Source organism: Primulina tabacum, chromosome 1 (genome assembly GCF_025594145.1).
Source record: "Primulina tabacum isolate GXHZ01 chromosome 1, ASM2559414v2, whole genome shotgun sequence".
In the NCBI taxonomy this organism is placed as follows: Eukaryota; Viridiplantae; Streptophyta; class Magnoliopsida; order Lamiales; family Gesneriaceae; genus Primulina; species Primulina tabacum.
The window spans coordinates 48,661,882-48,679,013 of record NC_134550.1 but is presented as its reverse complement, the minus strand read 5'-3'; the positions used below and the strand labels follow the sequence as shown (position 1 = coordinate 48,679,013).

The following is a 17,132-nucleotide window of genomic DNA, read 5'->3' as shown; positions in this document are numbered from 1 at the left end:
AATGTTGAATATTTGAATGTTGAAAATAAGAGTTGTAAATATTGAAAATTAGTGTGTGATGATGTAGGTAATGATGAATTTATTTTTGGGTTATTTGTAAAGATTTTCTATAAATAGATCTCTCATTTGTGAAGAAAATCACAATTGAGTTGAGAGAAAAATATTATAAAGTGTGTAGTTTGATAATTTTGAGAGTTTGAGATTTTAACTTTTTACCATAAATTTTTACTTTTTCACAACACGTTATCAGCACGAAGCTCTAAAAGTCATCCATACTTTTCCAAGCTCCAAACAGAAGAAAAATGTAACAAAAGTAATAATATTTATTTTACTGTTATTTATTTATTGTGTATATATTTAATATATAATATAGTGTTATTATATAATAAAAATTAGAAATAATAATAATAATTTTTTTCAAAAACTTGTTATAAATCCTGGGAGAATGTTAAGACGACATCCCACACTCCCGGTAAGGGATACAACAAGTATAAAAGCCTATAAGATTTTTAAACAAAATAACTTATGACACCTCATTATAATAATGTGATATGATATACATAATCATTTAAACATGACTAATATTATATACATCATATTATTACCATAAAATTGTACAAATACATACATTTATTTTTTGTACACCAACGGTCATAAACGGTAACAAAACGGCTAGTTTTTGCCCTATAAATATGATCTCATAAACACATTCAATCACTCCAACTTTCTCTTCTTTTCTAAAAATTATTCTTCATCAAATTTTTCGAAGAAAAAAGAAGATGGCTTTCTCAAGGTTATTTTTAACTATTTTGGTTATCATACTCACGAGTCTTGTATTTATTGGAGAATATCCTCCTCGTGTGTTTTCTTTATTTTTACGAATGTTTGTACTTGTTGTTTATCCATTACTTTGTATTGCAATATTCATTAACTAATAAAATGCATCGTAATTTTTTTTAGTACCACCATGTCAAATTTGACAAAGCTCGAATTTGTTGCGCTCGACATCACGAGAAAAAATTATATGCCATGGACTCTCGATGTAGAAATGCATCTTGAGTCATTGGGTCTAAGCGAGACCATTAAAGAAAATGGTATATCTTTATCACAAGAAAAAGCAAAAGCTATAATATTTTTGCGTCGACATCTCAATGAAGGTTTAAAATGTGAATATCTTATCGAAAAAGATCTCATGGCTCTATGGAAAGGATTGAAAGAAAGATTCGAACATATAAGGGAAGTTATACTTCCGACCGCCCGTGATGAATGGAATATGTTAAGATTCCAATATTTCAAGAAAGTTAGTGATTACAATTCGGCGATGTATCGAATAATCTCGCAATTAAAATTTTGTGGACATGAGGTTACGGAATCAGAAATGCTTGAAAAAACATTTTCCACGTTTCACGCATCAAATATAACTTTACAGCAACAATATAGAATGCGTGGATTTGCGAGATATTCTGAACTTATCGCCTGTCTTCTTGTGATGGAAAAGAACAACGAGCTATTAATGAGAAATCATCAGTCCCGACCCACTGGATCAACAGCATTTCCAGAAGTAAATGCTGTGAGTAAAAATGAATTTAAACCTGGAAACCAAAATCAAATCCAGAGACAAGGTTTTGGTCGAGGTCGAGGTCGTGGTCGTGGACGTGGATGTGGAAGTGGTTGTGGTCGTGGTCGCGGCCGTGGTTTTGAAAACAATCAAGATAGTTATTATTATAACTCATCTCAAAAGGACGTCACGAACCACCCACCAAAAAGGCATTATGAGAACATGAGTGTAAATGAAATTCACTCAAAAAGATTTGAAAGTTCTTGTTTTAGATGCGGCACTCCAGGACATTGGTCTCGTATATGTCGAGCCCCCGAGCACCTTTGCAAGCTTTATAAAGAATCGATAAAGGGAAAAGAAAAATAGACCAACTTCACTGAACACAGTGGCCGTTTGAGTGATTTAACTCATTTTGATGCTGCAGATTTCCTGAATGATTTCTCTGGAAATGATCAATATGCTGGTGGAATAGAAATGAAAAATATTGACGCTGGAGATTTTCTCAATGATTTTTTCTAAAAATGAACAATATATTGGTAGAATATAATTGTAAAATAATTTATTTTTCATGTACTCATATGATAATGTTTCATTGTACAAGTATGATATGTGTTGTATTTTTCAATTTATTGCATACGTATTGTCAATAATTTTTTTTTTCATTGTATATTTTTTTGAAGTTCAAATATGGAAAATGCTACGAACAAAGCTGAAGCTTGCATACCTGTTAGTGGTACAACGCACACTATCCTCCGAGATAAAAGATATTTCTTGGAACTAAAACCAACAAAAACAATGTAAATACAATATCAGGTCCTGTAGACTTGATTAAAGGATGTGCTAAAGCACAATTTTTGTTACCTAATGGTACAAAATTTTTGATCAATAATGTTTTGTATTCACCACAATCAAAAAGACATTTGTTGAGTTTTAATGATATATATTCCCATGGGTATGATACTCAAACAATGAATGAAGGGAATGAGAAATATATGTGTCTTACCACATACAAATCAGGAAAGAAATATGTAGTTGAAAAACTACCAATGCTACCTACTGGATTGCATTATACATATATAAGTCCAATTGAATCAAACATGGTAGTTGATAATTCTTCAATACTGATCAATTGTGTAACGCCCTTGACTGATTTTATAAAATAACACAGCGGAAAATTGAAATAATTTACTTAGAGGGAAGAAGGATTTAAAATTTTCTTGACATAAAATATTTACAATCCAAAAGTATATACATGATCAATCAAGTGTTGCATCAAAAGACAAAAGATCATTTTTGATCATGTTAAAATGCTAGCAAAATATCTTATTCCTTCCATCTCTTGTATGCATATGACATCGGCTCCAATCAACGTCCTGGCTCGTCGCTCTTATCTGCATCACATGAATAACTGAAATGAGTATAAAACTCAGCAAGTGGAACTCTTACATAACAATCTGTACATATCATACTCTGTAAAACATGACTTTAAAACCATTAAATACCATCTAACTCTTAAACATGAATAATATAGTAAAACATGAACATAACGATGGTATTTCTCTTTTCTCTGGTGGATTGATATTTCAATAGTATCTCTATCTCTGTACATATATCCCATCGATATAAATCGATTACTCTGTTGGGATATAAGCCTATGTTCGTTGATCAACTAATTGCATGCAATCTCTGACTATCTCTTTATCAATCCAATAAATCATATGAACTCTCTCTTGGACATTAAATCAAACACTTTGAAGACTCTTTCTCTTGCATTCCCTTTTACATAATTGAGACATACAAATGCCTCAAATATACAACAAAGTGTATCAATACATATCATTAATCAAGTGGAAGGGAAAAGCGTGTTAAAACCATTGAAATACAATACATATAATTCATGTGAGCACAAGAAATGAATTCCACTTACAACCAATGGAAAGCTTGATTCTAATCTCTTAGTACAAATCCTACAACAATAAACCATGAATTGAATCATCAACAACTTAATAATCACAAACCCATACTATAAAACCCATAAAACCAACACAATCAACAAACCCATGATTTCTCCCCAACACCATAATCCAAAGAATAACAAAGTCACAAGATTACCTTAGCTCCTTGAACCCAAAATGATCTTGTTCTCACTTCAAATACCCAACAAGATGCTTGAATCAAAGGAACAAATGAAAGAAATTGAGAACCCTAGGTCTCCTTGAGCTGAAGAACCGATAGGAGTGAGGAAAGAATGAGGGAAAAAATGAGTAAATCCTTGTCTTATAACACTTAAAACACCAAAACACGACTTTACTATTCATCGACCACGGGTGCGCTACTCTTCTTACCGCGGGTGCGCTAGGCTTACTGAACAACTTCCGAAAATCCAAAAGCGACGACCGCGGGTGCGGTGGCTGCTCTGCCCAAACACCGCGGGTGCACTGCAAAATGGACCGCGGGTGCACTGGAGGTTCTGCCCAAACACCGCGGGTGCACTGCATAATGGACCGCGGGTGCACTCTCCTCTGTAGCCAACAATATACTCTTTGCAACTAAAATCGAATCGCAACGTCGCTTCTCCTCATAATTTGACAACACTCTCAACATGAAAGTTGCACCACTATGTCTTATCTAACCATTACAATGGCCTCATACCAATTGGCTCAACATACAAATTATCATGAATTAAATCGTAACGACGCTACACTATGACTACACACCATCAATATTCCACAATACTAGAAATCATAAATCCAAATTCTTAACATCTAAACTATACTTAGACTTAACCAAATAGTCCATAAACATAAGAAATCTTAAACCGTACCGTTCACCAAGCTTGGATATTACAAATTGGCATGATCGATTAGGACATCCTGGTTCAACAATGATGCGAAGAATTATAGAAAATACACATGGTCATCCGTTGAAAGACTAGAAGATCTTTCAGAATAATAAGTTTCAATGTAAAGCATGTTTTCTTGGAAAACTTATTATAAGACCATCACCAGCAAAAATCCAATCTGAATCAACAATGTTTCTTGAACGTATTCAGGGTGATATTTGTGGACCAATCCATCCACCATGTGGACCATTCAGATATTTTATGGTATTGATTGATGCCTCCAGCAGATGGTCACAAGTATGTTTATTGTCAACTAGAAATGTTGCATTTGCAAGATTACTTGCTCAAATAATAAAATTGAGGAATCAATTTCTCGATTATACAATCAAGAAAATTAGACTTGATAATGCGGGTGAATTTACTTCCCAGACTTTCAATGATTATTGTATGTCTATGGGAATCATTGTTGAGCATCCTGTTGCTCATGTACATACACAGAATGGATTGGCTGAATCATTGATTAAACGTCTGCAAATGATTGCTAGACCAATGATTATGAAAACAAAGCTCCCTATTTCTATATGGGGACATGCAATTTTACATGCTGCTGCATTAATTCGTATCAGAGCAAGTGCATATCATAAATACTCCACATTTCAGCTTGCATTTGGTAAAGAACCAGACATTTCTCATCTGAGAATTTTTGGATGTATGGTGTATGTGCCTATTGTACCACTGCAACGAAAGAAAATGGGACCTCAAAGAAAGGTTGGAATTTATATCGGTTATGATAGTCCATCAATCATTCGATATCTTGAACCTCAGACAAGCGACGTGTTCACAGCACGTTTTGCTGATTGCCATTTTAATGAGGAAATCTTCTCAATGTTAGGGGGAGAACAGAAACATACCGAAAAAGAAATTACATGGTATGTATCATCATTGTTACATCTGGATCCAAGAACAAAACAATGTGAAAAAGATGTACAGTAAATTGTGCACTTGCAAAGAATAGCAAATCAAATACCAGATGCATTTGCAGACACAAAAGGGGTAACTAAATCATATATACATGCTGCAAATGCCCCTGCTCGAATTGAAATTCCGAATAAACAAATTGAAGATACTCATGATGTCATTAAACGCCTGAAGCGTGGAAGGCCAGTCGGTTCTAAGGATAAAAATCCTCGAAAAAGAAAATTCATAGAGAAACACGATAATCACAAAAGAGAAAATGATGTTCCTGAAGAAACACATGATAATCACAAAATAGAGAATGATGTTCCTGAAGAAACACATGATGATGAAAATGTTCTGTCAGAAACACATGATGATGAAAATGTTCTGTCAGAAACACAAACTGACGAGAATCGTGAAATATCTATCAATTACATTAATACTGGAAAATATGGAACCGAAAAGATATAGAAGAAATTGATGATATATTTTCTTATAATGTGGCAATCGACATCATAAATGATAATGAAGATCATGAACCAAAATCTTTTGGTGAATGTAAAAATCGGCAGGATTGGATAAAATGGAAAATAGTCATCCAGGTTGAATTGGATTCGCTATATAAACGTAATATTTTTGGACCTATACTCCTTACACCTGAATGTGTAAAACCTGTTGGATACAAATGAGTTTTTATTCGAAAGCGAAATGAGAAAAATGAAATAGTAAGATATAAAGCTCGACTTGTTGCACAAGGTTTTTCTCAAAGGCCTAGAATTGATTATGAAGAAACGTATTCTCCCGTGATGGATGAAATTACGTTTCGGTATTTGATTAGCTTGACGGTATCTAAAAATTTAGAAATGCGTCTTATGGATGTTGTTACAGCTTACTTATATGGATCACTTGATAGTAATATATATATGAAAATCCCTGAAGGATTTAAGATGCCTGAAGCCAAAGTTCAAAACCCAGAGAATGTTATTCTGTGAAATTACAAAGATCATTATATGGGTTAAAGCAATCCGGCCGAATGTGGTATAATCGGCTAAGTGATCACTTGATGAAAAAGGGATATGTAAATAATTCAAAATATGCCCTTGTGTTTTCATTAAGAAAACAACATCCGTATGCGTAATTATTGCTGTATATGTTGATGATTTAAACATCATTGGAACGAATAAGGAAATTCAAGAAGTTGTGTCATACTTGAAGGAAGAATTTGAAATGAAGAATTTTGGAAAAACCAAGTATTGTTTGGGTTTACAAATTGAACAAAAAGAATGTAGAATATTTGTTCACCAGACAAAATATACAGAAAAGATACTTAAACGTTTTAATATGGATAAATCAAATTCTTTAAGTACTCCAATGGTTGTTAGATCATTAAATATAGAAAATGATCCATTCCGTCCATGTGAAGATGATGAAGATATTCTTGGTCCAGAAGTACCATATCTAAGTGCTATCGGTGCCCTTATGTATCTTACAAATTGTACAAGGCCCGATATATTTTTTGCAGTAAATTTATTGGCAAGATTTAGCACATATCCAACAAAGAGACACTGGATTTTAACGAGGCAGTATAAAAACACGTAATGAAGACAATCATTATGATCATCATCACAAGGGGGAGTGTTGAAAAATAATATTTAAAATGTGTGTATTGAATGTTTGAATGTTGAATATTTGAATGTTGAAAATAAGAGTTGTAAATATTGAAAATTAGTGTGTGATGATGTATGTAATGATGAATTTATTTTTTGGATTATTTGTAAAAAATTTCTATAAATAGATATCTCATTTGTGAAGAAAATCACAATTGAGTTGAGAGAAAAATATTATAAAGTGTTTAGTTTGATAATTTTGAGAGTTTGAAATTTTTACTTTTTACCATAAATCTTTACTTTTTCACAACAAATTTTAGTTTTTATAATAAATATTTGATTTTAACACTGCACATGCACACACTATGTTGCCATTATGTCATCACACCTTGGTAAAAGATCAAATTGCAGAAAAAAAACAAAAACCATTGTTAGTAACATGTCATTCATCGCAAGATCGAAATAATAGTACGAGCTTTAAATACCGATCACCAATTGTTATAAGAAAAAAAGAGAATAATCTCCCGACCCCATCATCTCCACCCCGTAGGAACTACGAGAGTATACTATAAACCAGGAAGTTTACAGGAATACACTATGTCACTACACCAGCGTAGGCGATTTATATAGTTGAAAATGAAGCCGGTCTAAATATTCCAGCCGCCAAACCAGCCTTTTCCTGTCACGCTGAGAAACTAATAGATATTGCTTCGTTTGATCCGAGATTGGTGGATTTCACCAGTTTAACAGGAAGGATCGCAACCAATAGTTAAGCTTCGGAGTCACTGTTTAACTGGTTAGAGCCCATACCGCCTCAATGCTTTGCTGAGATTAGGCATTACATTGTAGGCTTGATAGGATCTTCTCAATTCAATTATTGAACCCACCTGGAGACACCAACAGAAACAAAATACAAGTGGGTCAAGAGGAAAACTGGCAATGCCTTCTGTGTTTTCTTGAATGCCAAGAAAAGGAAACATGAAGCACGCGTGTGAGAGTTCACAAAATGCTGTTCGGAGGGCATGATGTGTTGGCAAAATTTCTGTTCAAAGTTTGTGTAAAAGAAATGAAGTTGCAATAATTAGAAATTATTTGAATCCCCGCGACGGAAAAATCATTAATATGGGATAAATAATAATCCCAGATGTTGGACGGAGTTATCAAAAACTTGGCAACAAAATGCAGAAGAAGTTGGACTTACAATGATTAGAATAGAAGTGAACCCTATGGAAAAGCCTTCATTAACCCGTCGTAAATAATGATCAAGAATGGTAGAAGAAGTTGCTAAAACACTTAGTAACAGACCCCCTGCACAAAGAACCGTACGTCATGATTAGAAAATCCAAATAACAAACACACGGAGACAGGTGGACAAGGTATAAGAGATACCCCAGAAACGTGTTGAAGCTTGGATTTTTGTTAAATACTCAATGGTAGCTTTTCCGGGCTTTATATTTGGAATTCTGGCACCCATCTTATTCAGATAATCAGCGATTTCTTTCGGCATATTGGCCTAGATAAGAGAAGTTAATGAACATTCGTAGAAAAAACACATCAGCCTAAGATAGGGACCCTAGCAAGATATATATACCAATTCGCGATTCACAACATGAGTGATTACTTCCAGGAAAAAAATTAATTCACAAGACATTCATATTTTTCTCCATAGGAAATGTGAATTTGATTGAAGGACTCTTAGGTTAAGACACTGATGAGGTTACGACATGGTTAGTTCTTTCAGAGGAAAATTAAGTTCACAAAACTTCACAGAAATTTGTGCACACATGCTGCAAAGTTAATTTTTTGGGTCCGCCAGAAACACATCAAAGAGACAATTATTTATAATATCTGCAACACAAGTAAATTTGTTTAATTCGTTCAAAATAACAAACTTTGACATGATGGAGTTTACTCTCGTGAGTAAATGCCTAAGAAGGATAGCAAACATGTAACTAGCATTTGAATGAAAAGGGGGAAACAAACTTGAGCTGAAAACAGGAAAATCCTTACGATATCAAATATGTTGAACAGGAACACGAAAAATGCATATATTGAATAGTAAACCCATGGTTCTGCACCGCGAGGTGTGTCAGGATTCAGGATATCTTTCACATGTTCCCAAAAGCGTGAACCAAGGACACTGATCAAAATGCATATGTTAGTTAGACTTCACAGCTGAAGGGTCATAATAGAACTTGACAATAATCAATGAGCTAAAAATAACAAGTGCAGTCTGGTGATTACATGGCCAAATAAATGGCAATTAATGTAAGGTGAACGGGAGTGGAAACCTGTAAATTTGAAAGCATGTCCAGCATCCAAAAAAAGACACACTCTAACGACACATACAGATAAGGAGGAAACGAGTTTGTATAAAATTATGGCTAAGGTATTGACTAACAGATTGAAAAAGGTTATGTCAAGTACTGTAGCGGAGAATCAGTGTGCTTTCATTAAGGGAAGACAAATTCTTGATTGCTGCCTCATTGCCAATGAGGTGATTGAGGAATATCGACGGAAGCGTAAGAAAGGATGGGTATTCAAAGTTGATTTGGAAAAAGCTTATGATAATGTTGATTGGGGATTTATGGATTACGTGCTGCAAATGAAAGGATTTGGTGTGAGATGGAGGAGGTGGATGATGGCCTGTGTTTCAAATGTCTCTTTCTCGATACTCATTAACGGAAGACCGAGAGGAAAATTCAAAGGGGAAAGAGGACTTAGACAGGGGGATCCATTATCTCCCTTTCTTTTTAATTTGGTCGTTGATGTCTTGGGAAGATTGGTAGATAAGGCCAAGGGGTTGGATGAGGTTAGAGGGCTCGAGATAGGGAGGGGGAAATTGGAGATATCTCATATTCAGTTTGCCGACGATACTTTGTTTTTGGTTGAGACAGAGAGGCACGTAATGGCTTTAGTAAATCAATCAGGATTGAAAGTTAATTGGGAAAAAAGTGTTGTGTTGGGGATTAACCACCCGGAAGAGGCAGTTGATGCTTTGGCTCAAGCTATTGGATGTAAAAGAGATATCTGGCCGATTAGGTACTTAGGGGCTCCTTTGGGTGGTCAGCCTACGAAATTTATTTTCTGGGAACCAGTTTTATCGAAAATGGCAAGGAAACTAGCCTCATGGAAAAGGCATTTCTATCCAGGGGTGCTCGCTTGACATTGATACAGTCAGTGTTGAGCGCGATGCCATCATACTACATGTCTTTATTTAGAGTTCCAAGACGGGTGTAGAAAAAGATGGAAAAAATAATGAGGGATTTTTTGTGGGACGGTGCAGATGGAGAGAAGCATTGTCATGTTGTTGGGTGGGCACAGGTAAGCAGACCAAAGGACAAGGGAGGATTGGGACTGGGGAATATTTGTTTGAGAAATAGAGCATTATTGGGGAAATGGTGGTGGAGAGGGTCGGCGGAAAAGGAGTCGTTGTGGAAAAAGATAATAATAAGCATCTATGGGGTCCAAGATAATGGGTGGGATGTGGGGTTAGCAAGGAATTCGACTTTTAGAAGCCCCTGGAAATTCATCTCTCGGTCTTACCCGGCGTTTCAACAACTGGTGGGAGGGGTGCTAAAAGAGGGAAATATCATTCGATTTTGGGAAGATGTGTGCGCAGGGAGGGGGGGTCTCAGTCATTCCAAGAGCGTTTTCATCTATTTTTCAGATTTGTACCTCAACTAACAAACCAATCAATACTTTCTTGGAAGCGGAGTCTAGTGTTCCTTCACTTCAATGGGATGTACGCTTTAGAAGAGATTTAAATGAGGTCGAATTGAGTGAGTTTGCTGATCTTTTAGGAGTTCTAGGATCGGTTAGATTAGAAATGGGAGTGGGAGATTACAGAGTTTGGTTGGAGGATTCTACGGGTCTTTTCTCTGTCAAATCTTTTTACAATTCTTTCTTTCCACCTTCCTCTTTTCCATCTTTCGCTTACCATGCAAACATCTGGAAAGTACCTATCCCTAAAAAGGTTCAAATTTTCTCGTGGATTGTGGCATTGGGAAAATTACCAACTTGTGATTCAGTGCAGCGAAGGTGGCCGAATTGTGTGTTGAGTCCGCATTGGTGCACGTTGTGTCGAAATGAAGAAGAAAATCAGGATCATATGTTGCTCCATTGCTCTTTCTCAAAAGGTATTTGGACAAGAATTCAGCTTGAATTGGGTTTCAATTATGTTTTGCCACAAAGGGCAGCATGTTCTTTGTTATCGAGCTGGGAGGGAATTGGAGCAGGAAAACGAGGATCTTCTGGTACTTGGTGGTTCAATGTACGTTTTGGTCTATCTGGTTAGAGAGAAATAACAGAATTTTCAAAGACGAGTACGAGAACGGTGACCAAGTTTGGGACACGATCAAGTTCAGGGTGGCTACTTGGACAGCTAATGTTAAAGATTTCAATCATTTGTCTGTTTCAGATTTGATTAGGGATTGGAAATTTGTTTTGGCATGACATTATTAGTGTAGTGTTTTCTTTTGGTTGGTAATCGATTGTGCGGATTACTCATCCGCTTATTATGTAATACTATTCCTATCAATAAAAAATAGTTTCTTCTAAAAATAAAAAATAAATAAATAAAGAGAAAATGTAAAATTCCTATCAGCCAGTACCTTGCAACAATGCTTGGAAATGCCAAGAGATATGATGTAGTGAGAACAGGCTGCATTCCAGAAGGATTGATGTTGAATGGAATATAAGGCTCCACCTCAGTGATAGGAGAATCATCTCTGCCAGAAGCAGAAGTATAAATTTGATAATCGAAGTCCTGACCAACATATTAAAAATATAAAGCAGCAAAAAATTACCCCTTCCCCCTACCACAATTACTTGCAAAAATTAAACTCTAAATTGCTGAAAATTTCTTGATAGTCACCGCGCCTGGGAAAAGGCTTGAGGGTTCTTTTGATGAGTTTTGGGAACTATAAACAACAATTCTTTTCTTTTCTTTAAACAAAAAGAATATCACCACTCTATAATTGCTATGAAAGTGAATTATTGATCATCATCAATTCAAGATTAAGATGCTTGATTCAAGATTTTCTGTAATCCATGAGTTACATCTTTGATTATCCCAAATGGAGAAAATGAATGTAAATCATTCGGCTGTAATTCACCTGGCAGCAGAAGCGAGTTTAAAACCATAGTATTGCAGCTTGATCTTCCGGCAACCCTCAGTAACAACAACCGCCCACATAGTGACTACGGTGAAGACACCTAATACTGCAAGTACATAAGGCCACCAGCTCACAGAACTTCCTGCAATTGGTTTGAAACCCCAGATATGAAAGTAATATTGTTAATATCTCGAAGATATGACAGAATGGAACCACATTCTCTGAAGTGTTTAAGACATATAATTGGTCAGGAAAAAGTAACATCAGGATGCATTCCCTTCTTAGATTCACCATATCAAACTTAAGTGACACTTGGTGGAGGTGCAAGGAAAAGACTTCATGCGAAGGAAAACACAAGACTTTGTATATCTACAAACTGAATTAGCCTTCAAGGGATAAGGTTTACAGTGATATTCAGAGATATTCCATGATGACTACAGTTCAAGCAATGTTGCAGCATTTTTGGTTTAAGAACAAATACTTCAGTTAGGTACTGCGCCAAGTGACCAATAGTTAAGGGACTAATTTTGATACTTAAATAGATAAAGGATTAAAAATGTCATTCATCTACTCATAGGAGATCAAAAATGAAACTTCGCAAAATTTCAACAGCTAGCATGCGAGACAGGCTGAAACAAATGAATCATTAAATTCATTCTGAAAGTGAGAAGAAATTTACTGTCATAAGGAGTTTCGTTCCCATCCATGTAGCTTGGAAAAAGTAATCCAGATAATCATATCTCCAGAACTAGAATATCATGCTCTCCATAATCATCAATCAGGACCATACATTGTATCTTTCTCAAAATTAATTAAGAGAATTTCATAAATGTGGGATATGATATGCATATGATGTCTGGTTACACATTAGAGATCGATAGTGATATTTCCACTCACCAGAGATCTGAGTTAGCATCTTGTACAATGTATCTGTATATCCAGTCAAAATGCTGACACAAATAATCAAAGATGATCCTTGACCTGCCAAAACATTGCAAAATGGATAGCCACATTCAGCAAAAAGTGAGTAAAAGAAACACACTAAAGTTAAGATCTAAAAAGTAACTCAATTTAGATCACGTTTTTGGATGAGAAATGAAATATTCAATTCATTTTCGCCATTTCTTCATTTTTTACTGATTCCAGTCAGTTTCAAGATACACAAGTTCCTGTGTATACCGTCTTTAGGCCATGTAACACCGGATCAAGTATCATTTTAGTCCCCTAACTCAAAAAGAGATATCAAGTGCCATATGTCGATGTCACTGGCTAATATTATTACTATGGCAAATTCCAAGATTCAAATCTAAATAGTAAACGCAAAACAAAGAGAAAAATAAACTATTCCGGGAAACAAATTTCATTTTTGCAAATAGCCAAAGAGCCAAGAAGACAGACATAAAAGTACCAAATCCAGACTCTGTTATCTTGTCACAAATCCAAGTCATTGTCATCGCTCCACACACCAGAAACCAAGTAGTGTACATCAGGTGCTTTACCCTGCAAAATAAAATATAATATGCCAAACCAATTTATTTATGATGGTCAAAGAGAATCCGAAGTGTGCCAACAAAATTGCAAAGAAGTACCTCCTCAAAACATTTTACAATGAGCACATATCCATAAGAAAACACCAATGTGCTACCAATAAGCTTATATTATCAACAGAAACAGGGGGAAACTCAGCATACAAGGCGCATGCATGGATCAAGAATGAAGGCATAAAAACATGCATGGAAATTTAGCACAACCCACAAGGATTGACCACAGTTGGGAACTTCAAAAATAAACTCATTCCCAAATGAATTTTAACAAAGCAAACCAAGTATTAGGGTTAACACTCATAAGCATAAAGCACTCAATTTTGCACTTGCAGCATATTCAAATATATAGATTATGTCAATGAAGTCCAAACAATATAAGTATTGACTTCGTTTCAATACTATGCAAGTAAACTACACCATGCAATAAAGAATAACAGATAAACATAGATGCAGAAGCAACTACATGCCATCACACCCGAAAAGAACTACATAAGGCCTGTTTAAACATTTGCAAAAAATAATCCACATCAGCACTTGGAAGAAAGGTTAACTATGAACATAATTACCTGTGACTGGCTGCATAAATAGAATAGGGGAGGGAATAACAAGAAAGCACAAGGGCCTCCACCATTGCAAAGCCAAGGGAGATCCACCATCTACAATACACGAACATGAGAGCTTTTGTATGCGATGGAAAAAGAACTAAACATAGAAAATATTTAACTAAGGATCTCTCACTGCTTGATATAGTAACTAGACACACATATAACTCTTGATCTTCTCATGACCATCTAAGCCTTCTTTCCGCAGCTTCACTAAGGAAGGAACTACATGGCAAAGCACCTGAACAAGAATTCATGCCAATCAGCATCACATGGAAGATTAACCCATTACAAAGAGGGAAAAATTCACATGGGAAATTCAAAGCAGCAATTTTATTGCCCCAAGCATTTTTTTGAAGGCGCTCAAAGCTCATATCGGATAAATTAGACCACCCATGATGAAAAATATATAGATTTATTTCAAATATCTACTTCTGTATAAGTTTGGGTTCTTTTCAATTTAATGTTACATTAAGTGTCCGATGAGCCAATTGTATCATCACAATAGAAAACAACTCTTTGTGATATTAGAAATCAAACTCTTTTGCTCTCTGGATACACCCTCAATTGCACCCACATTGTATTAGGGTGCCCATGGTGTATAATTGAACTATTCTAATTAAAATAACCAATATCTCATTCCAAAAACACCTATGCACCACAGTCAATGCCTGACATCGGCTCATCGAGAAAACCTAAATACGAATGACTAGCAGATGGATAATCCTCTCAATTTACAGTTACCGTGCAGAACAATGTTCTCGTCCATATGTACCACTCAATTTAATGCAGGTTATGTTATTCTATCAAGCACTGCTAGAAAATTCTTTATCAAAACCACAAATTAGCTTCAGCTAAAGACGCCTCGAATCAAAAAATGAATTATCAAACAAGACATCCTCGCTCAACAAGGTGAGTGATGAACGAAAACCTCCACTTGAATGTAAATGACATCCAATAAAGGTAACACTGTGTAGTTTAACTAAACCATGTGCTCTAACAACACATAAAACAACCAATATCAACTCTCTGCCATGCAATGTATCAAAGCATTCCAAAAAAGCTACATAAATACAAGTTCACTGAGAGTAATACATAGTCTGAAAGCGAATGTCAATAACACCTGCATAAGAATTGATGCTGCTATTTGAGGACTGATTCCAAGCTGAAAAAGAGAGAGCTTAAGCTCTGGAGTCAAATCACCGAGCTCATCTGGTAACAGAGGTTGATCAGGATAATAACTAACTAAAGAAAGTCAATTTATTATAACTAAAGTTGGAGATAAAGCAAGACAGAAGCTTTCATCGGCACGCACATGCATTGCCTGTGAAACAAAAATTTAGAACAAGAGAAAAACTGAAATTGATAAATTGGGGTCATAAATTCCAATTCCAAATTAAATAGATAAAAATCCACTCACCAACAGAACCCGACACGAAACTGAGATAATTCTCGGGCATCAACCTCCTATCAAACCCCGGTAAGGGAATAAAGTATCCGAGACGACTCATCACAATCAAGACAGCAGTCACAAACAGCCTCCTCCTTATCTCGCTCTTGAAAAAAGATTCCGCAGCATCGTTAATGATGGAACCAAACTGTACAAAGTTCAAAAACCTATTCCTAAAAGCCTCGGGCCTCGGCCCTACAACTTCCGACTTGTCAATATTATTATTCGTATTCAAAACCACCTTTTCCCCGTAATCCTGCTTGGATATAAACTGCTCAAGATTTATGGATTCTGTTGATGATGCCCTTACATTTAATGACTCCCTTGATAAACAATCAAGTAGCACAAGCCCCTTATTTTTTCTCAAGAAATCATAATTCCTTAATAAGCATGACCCTCTTCCGCTTAACTTGGAAGGCACTGCCACCGGGTGAAAAAAATGTCTTGATAATCTTTGACTGTGGAAGTCGAAGTTTTGGGAAGATTTCCTGCCTGTAATAGAAAATAAGGTATGAAAACTAATCAAACAAATATGAAACGGCACAATCCCAAGAACTCTGTGGTTTAGCTCCAAAAGCAACAGAGAACTAAAATAGGTACCGGGATTTCAAGTTAAGTCATAAACTTTACAATTACAATTGTAAAATCAAGAAACAAACAAAAGAAAGAACAAACCTTGAACGTATAAATTGGGTAGAGGTCTGAGAAGAGTAGCTGCCATAGCTGTAAAACACCAGTTTTGGAATAGAAAACAACCGGGTAACCTTATCTACAAGAGAGAACTGGCGCTCGTCTTCTTCTCTCCCAGGTTTTCTTTTTCTTGGGAACCCAGGTTTTTGAACCTGCGAAATACCGAATTCTTTATATATAGGCGGACGTTGAGTGTATATTTGGTATACTCTCAGTCGGAACGAATCGAACTTAAATCAACTCTCTCTCTTGGAGGCACTGAATACCGAATTCTTGATTCACTAATTTGACTCCCTCGTGGTTGTAATTAAAATCATATAAAAACCAAAAAAAAAAAATAATAACAAGTAATTAAAATCGTTAATTGGGCTAAATCAGAAAGCATGTTTCCTTGGGTTGATTTGTTACTGCAGCATGGTTAAAGACACCAATCATAGATGTTTTTTCTCATAGGTTCTTGATTGATTCATGTGGAAAAATGTAAGACTCATCCTGAAAATCTTTGGTTTTAAAATTATGGTATTATTTAACTAAAGATCTTTGTTTGATCATATTTGAAATATAACATTCTCAATTTGAACTCTATTCAGTTTTTGTGTTTCCCATATGTCTCAAGGTCGTTTTGCAATAGTATCTGGTAAATAATTTTTTTTATTTCCTACTGATGATAGAAAAATTATACGAATTTCTTGTGAAATTTTATCGAACCTTGAAATGCTGGCCGGATGTATATTTATGATCCTTATAAAACTCCATAACAAAATA

The 17,132-nt window shown here is 35.4% G+C and overlaps 1 protein-coding gene across 1 annotated transcript; it reads right to left on the bottom strand.

The window, feature by feature from the left end:
• Positions 1-7,384: 7,384 nt before the first annotated feature.
• Positions 7,385-16,661, bottom strand: LOC142545579 (preprotein translocase subunit SCY2, chloroplastic). Its single transcript, XM_075652839.1, has 13 exons — positions 16,353-16,661; positions 15,648-16,169; positions 15,351-15,439; positions 14,389-14,468; positions 14,192-14,281; positions 13,490-13,581; positions 12,979-13,062; positions 12,082-12,223; positions 11,578-11,694; positions 8,975-9,104; positions 8,354-8,477; positions 8,166-8,272; positions 7,385-7,851 (listed from the first exon to the last, which is right to left on the bottom strand). Exons 1-13 carry the CDS (start codon positions 16,396-16,398, stop codon positions 7,762-7,764), a joined length of 1,713 nt encoding a protein of 570 aa, XP_075508954.1. The 5' UTR covers positions 16,399-16,661; the 3' UTR covers positions 7,385-7,761.
• Between the last annotated feature and the right edge of the window lie 471 nt (positions 16,662-17,132).

Coding starts and splice junctions, on each gene's coding strand:
- LOC142545579 (XM_075652839.1), bottom strand. CDS start 16,398: ATGGCAGCTACTCTTCTCAGACCTCTACCCAATTTATACGTTCAAG. Junction 15,440..15,647: donor TTTCGTGTCGGGTTCTGTTG/GTGAGTGGATTT, acceptor CTCTGTTACCAG/ATGAGCTCGGTGATTTGACT. Junction 14,469..15,350: donor CAGCATCAATTCTTATGCAG/GTGTTATTGACA, acceptor ATTCTTGTTCAG/GTGCTTTGCCATGTAGTTCC.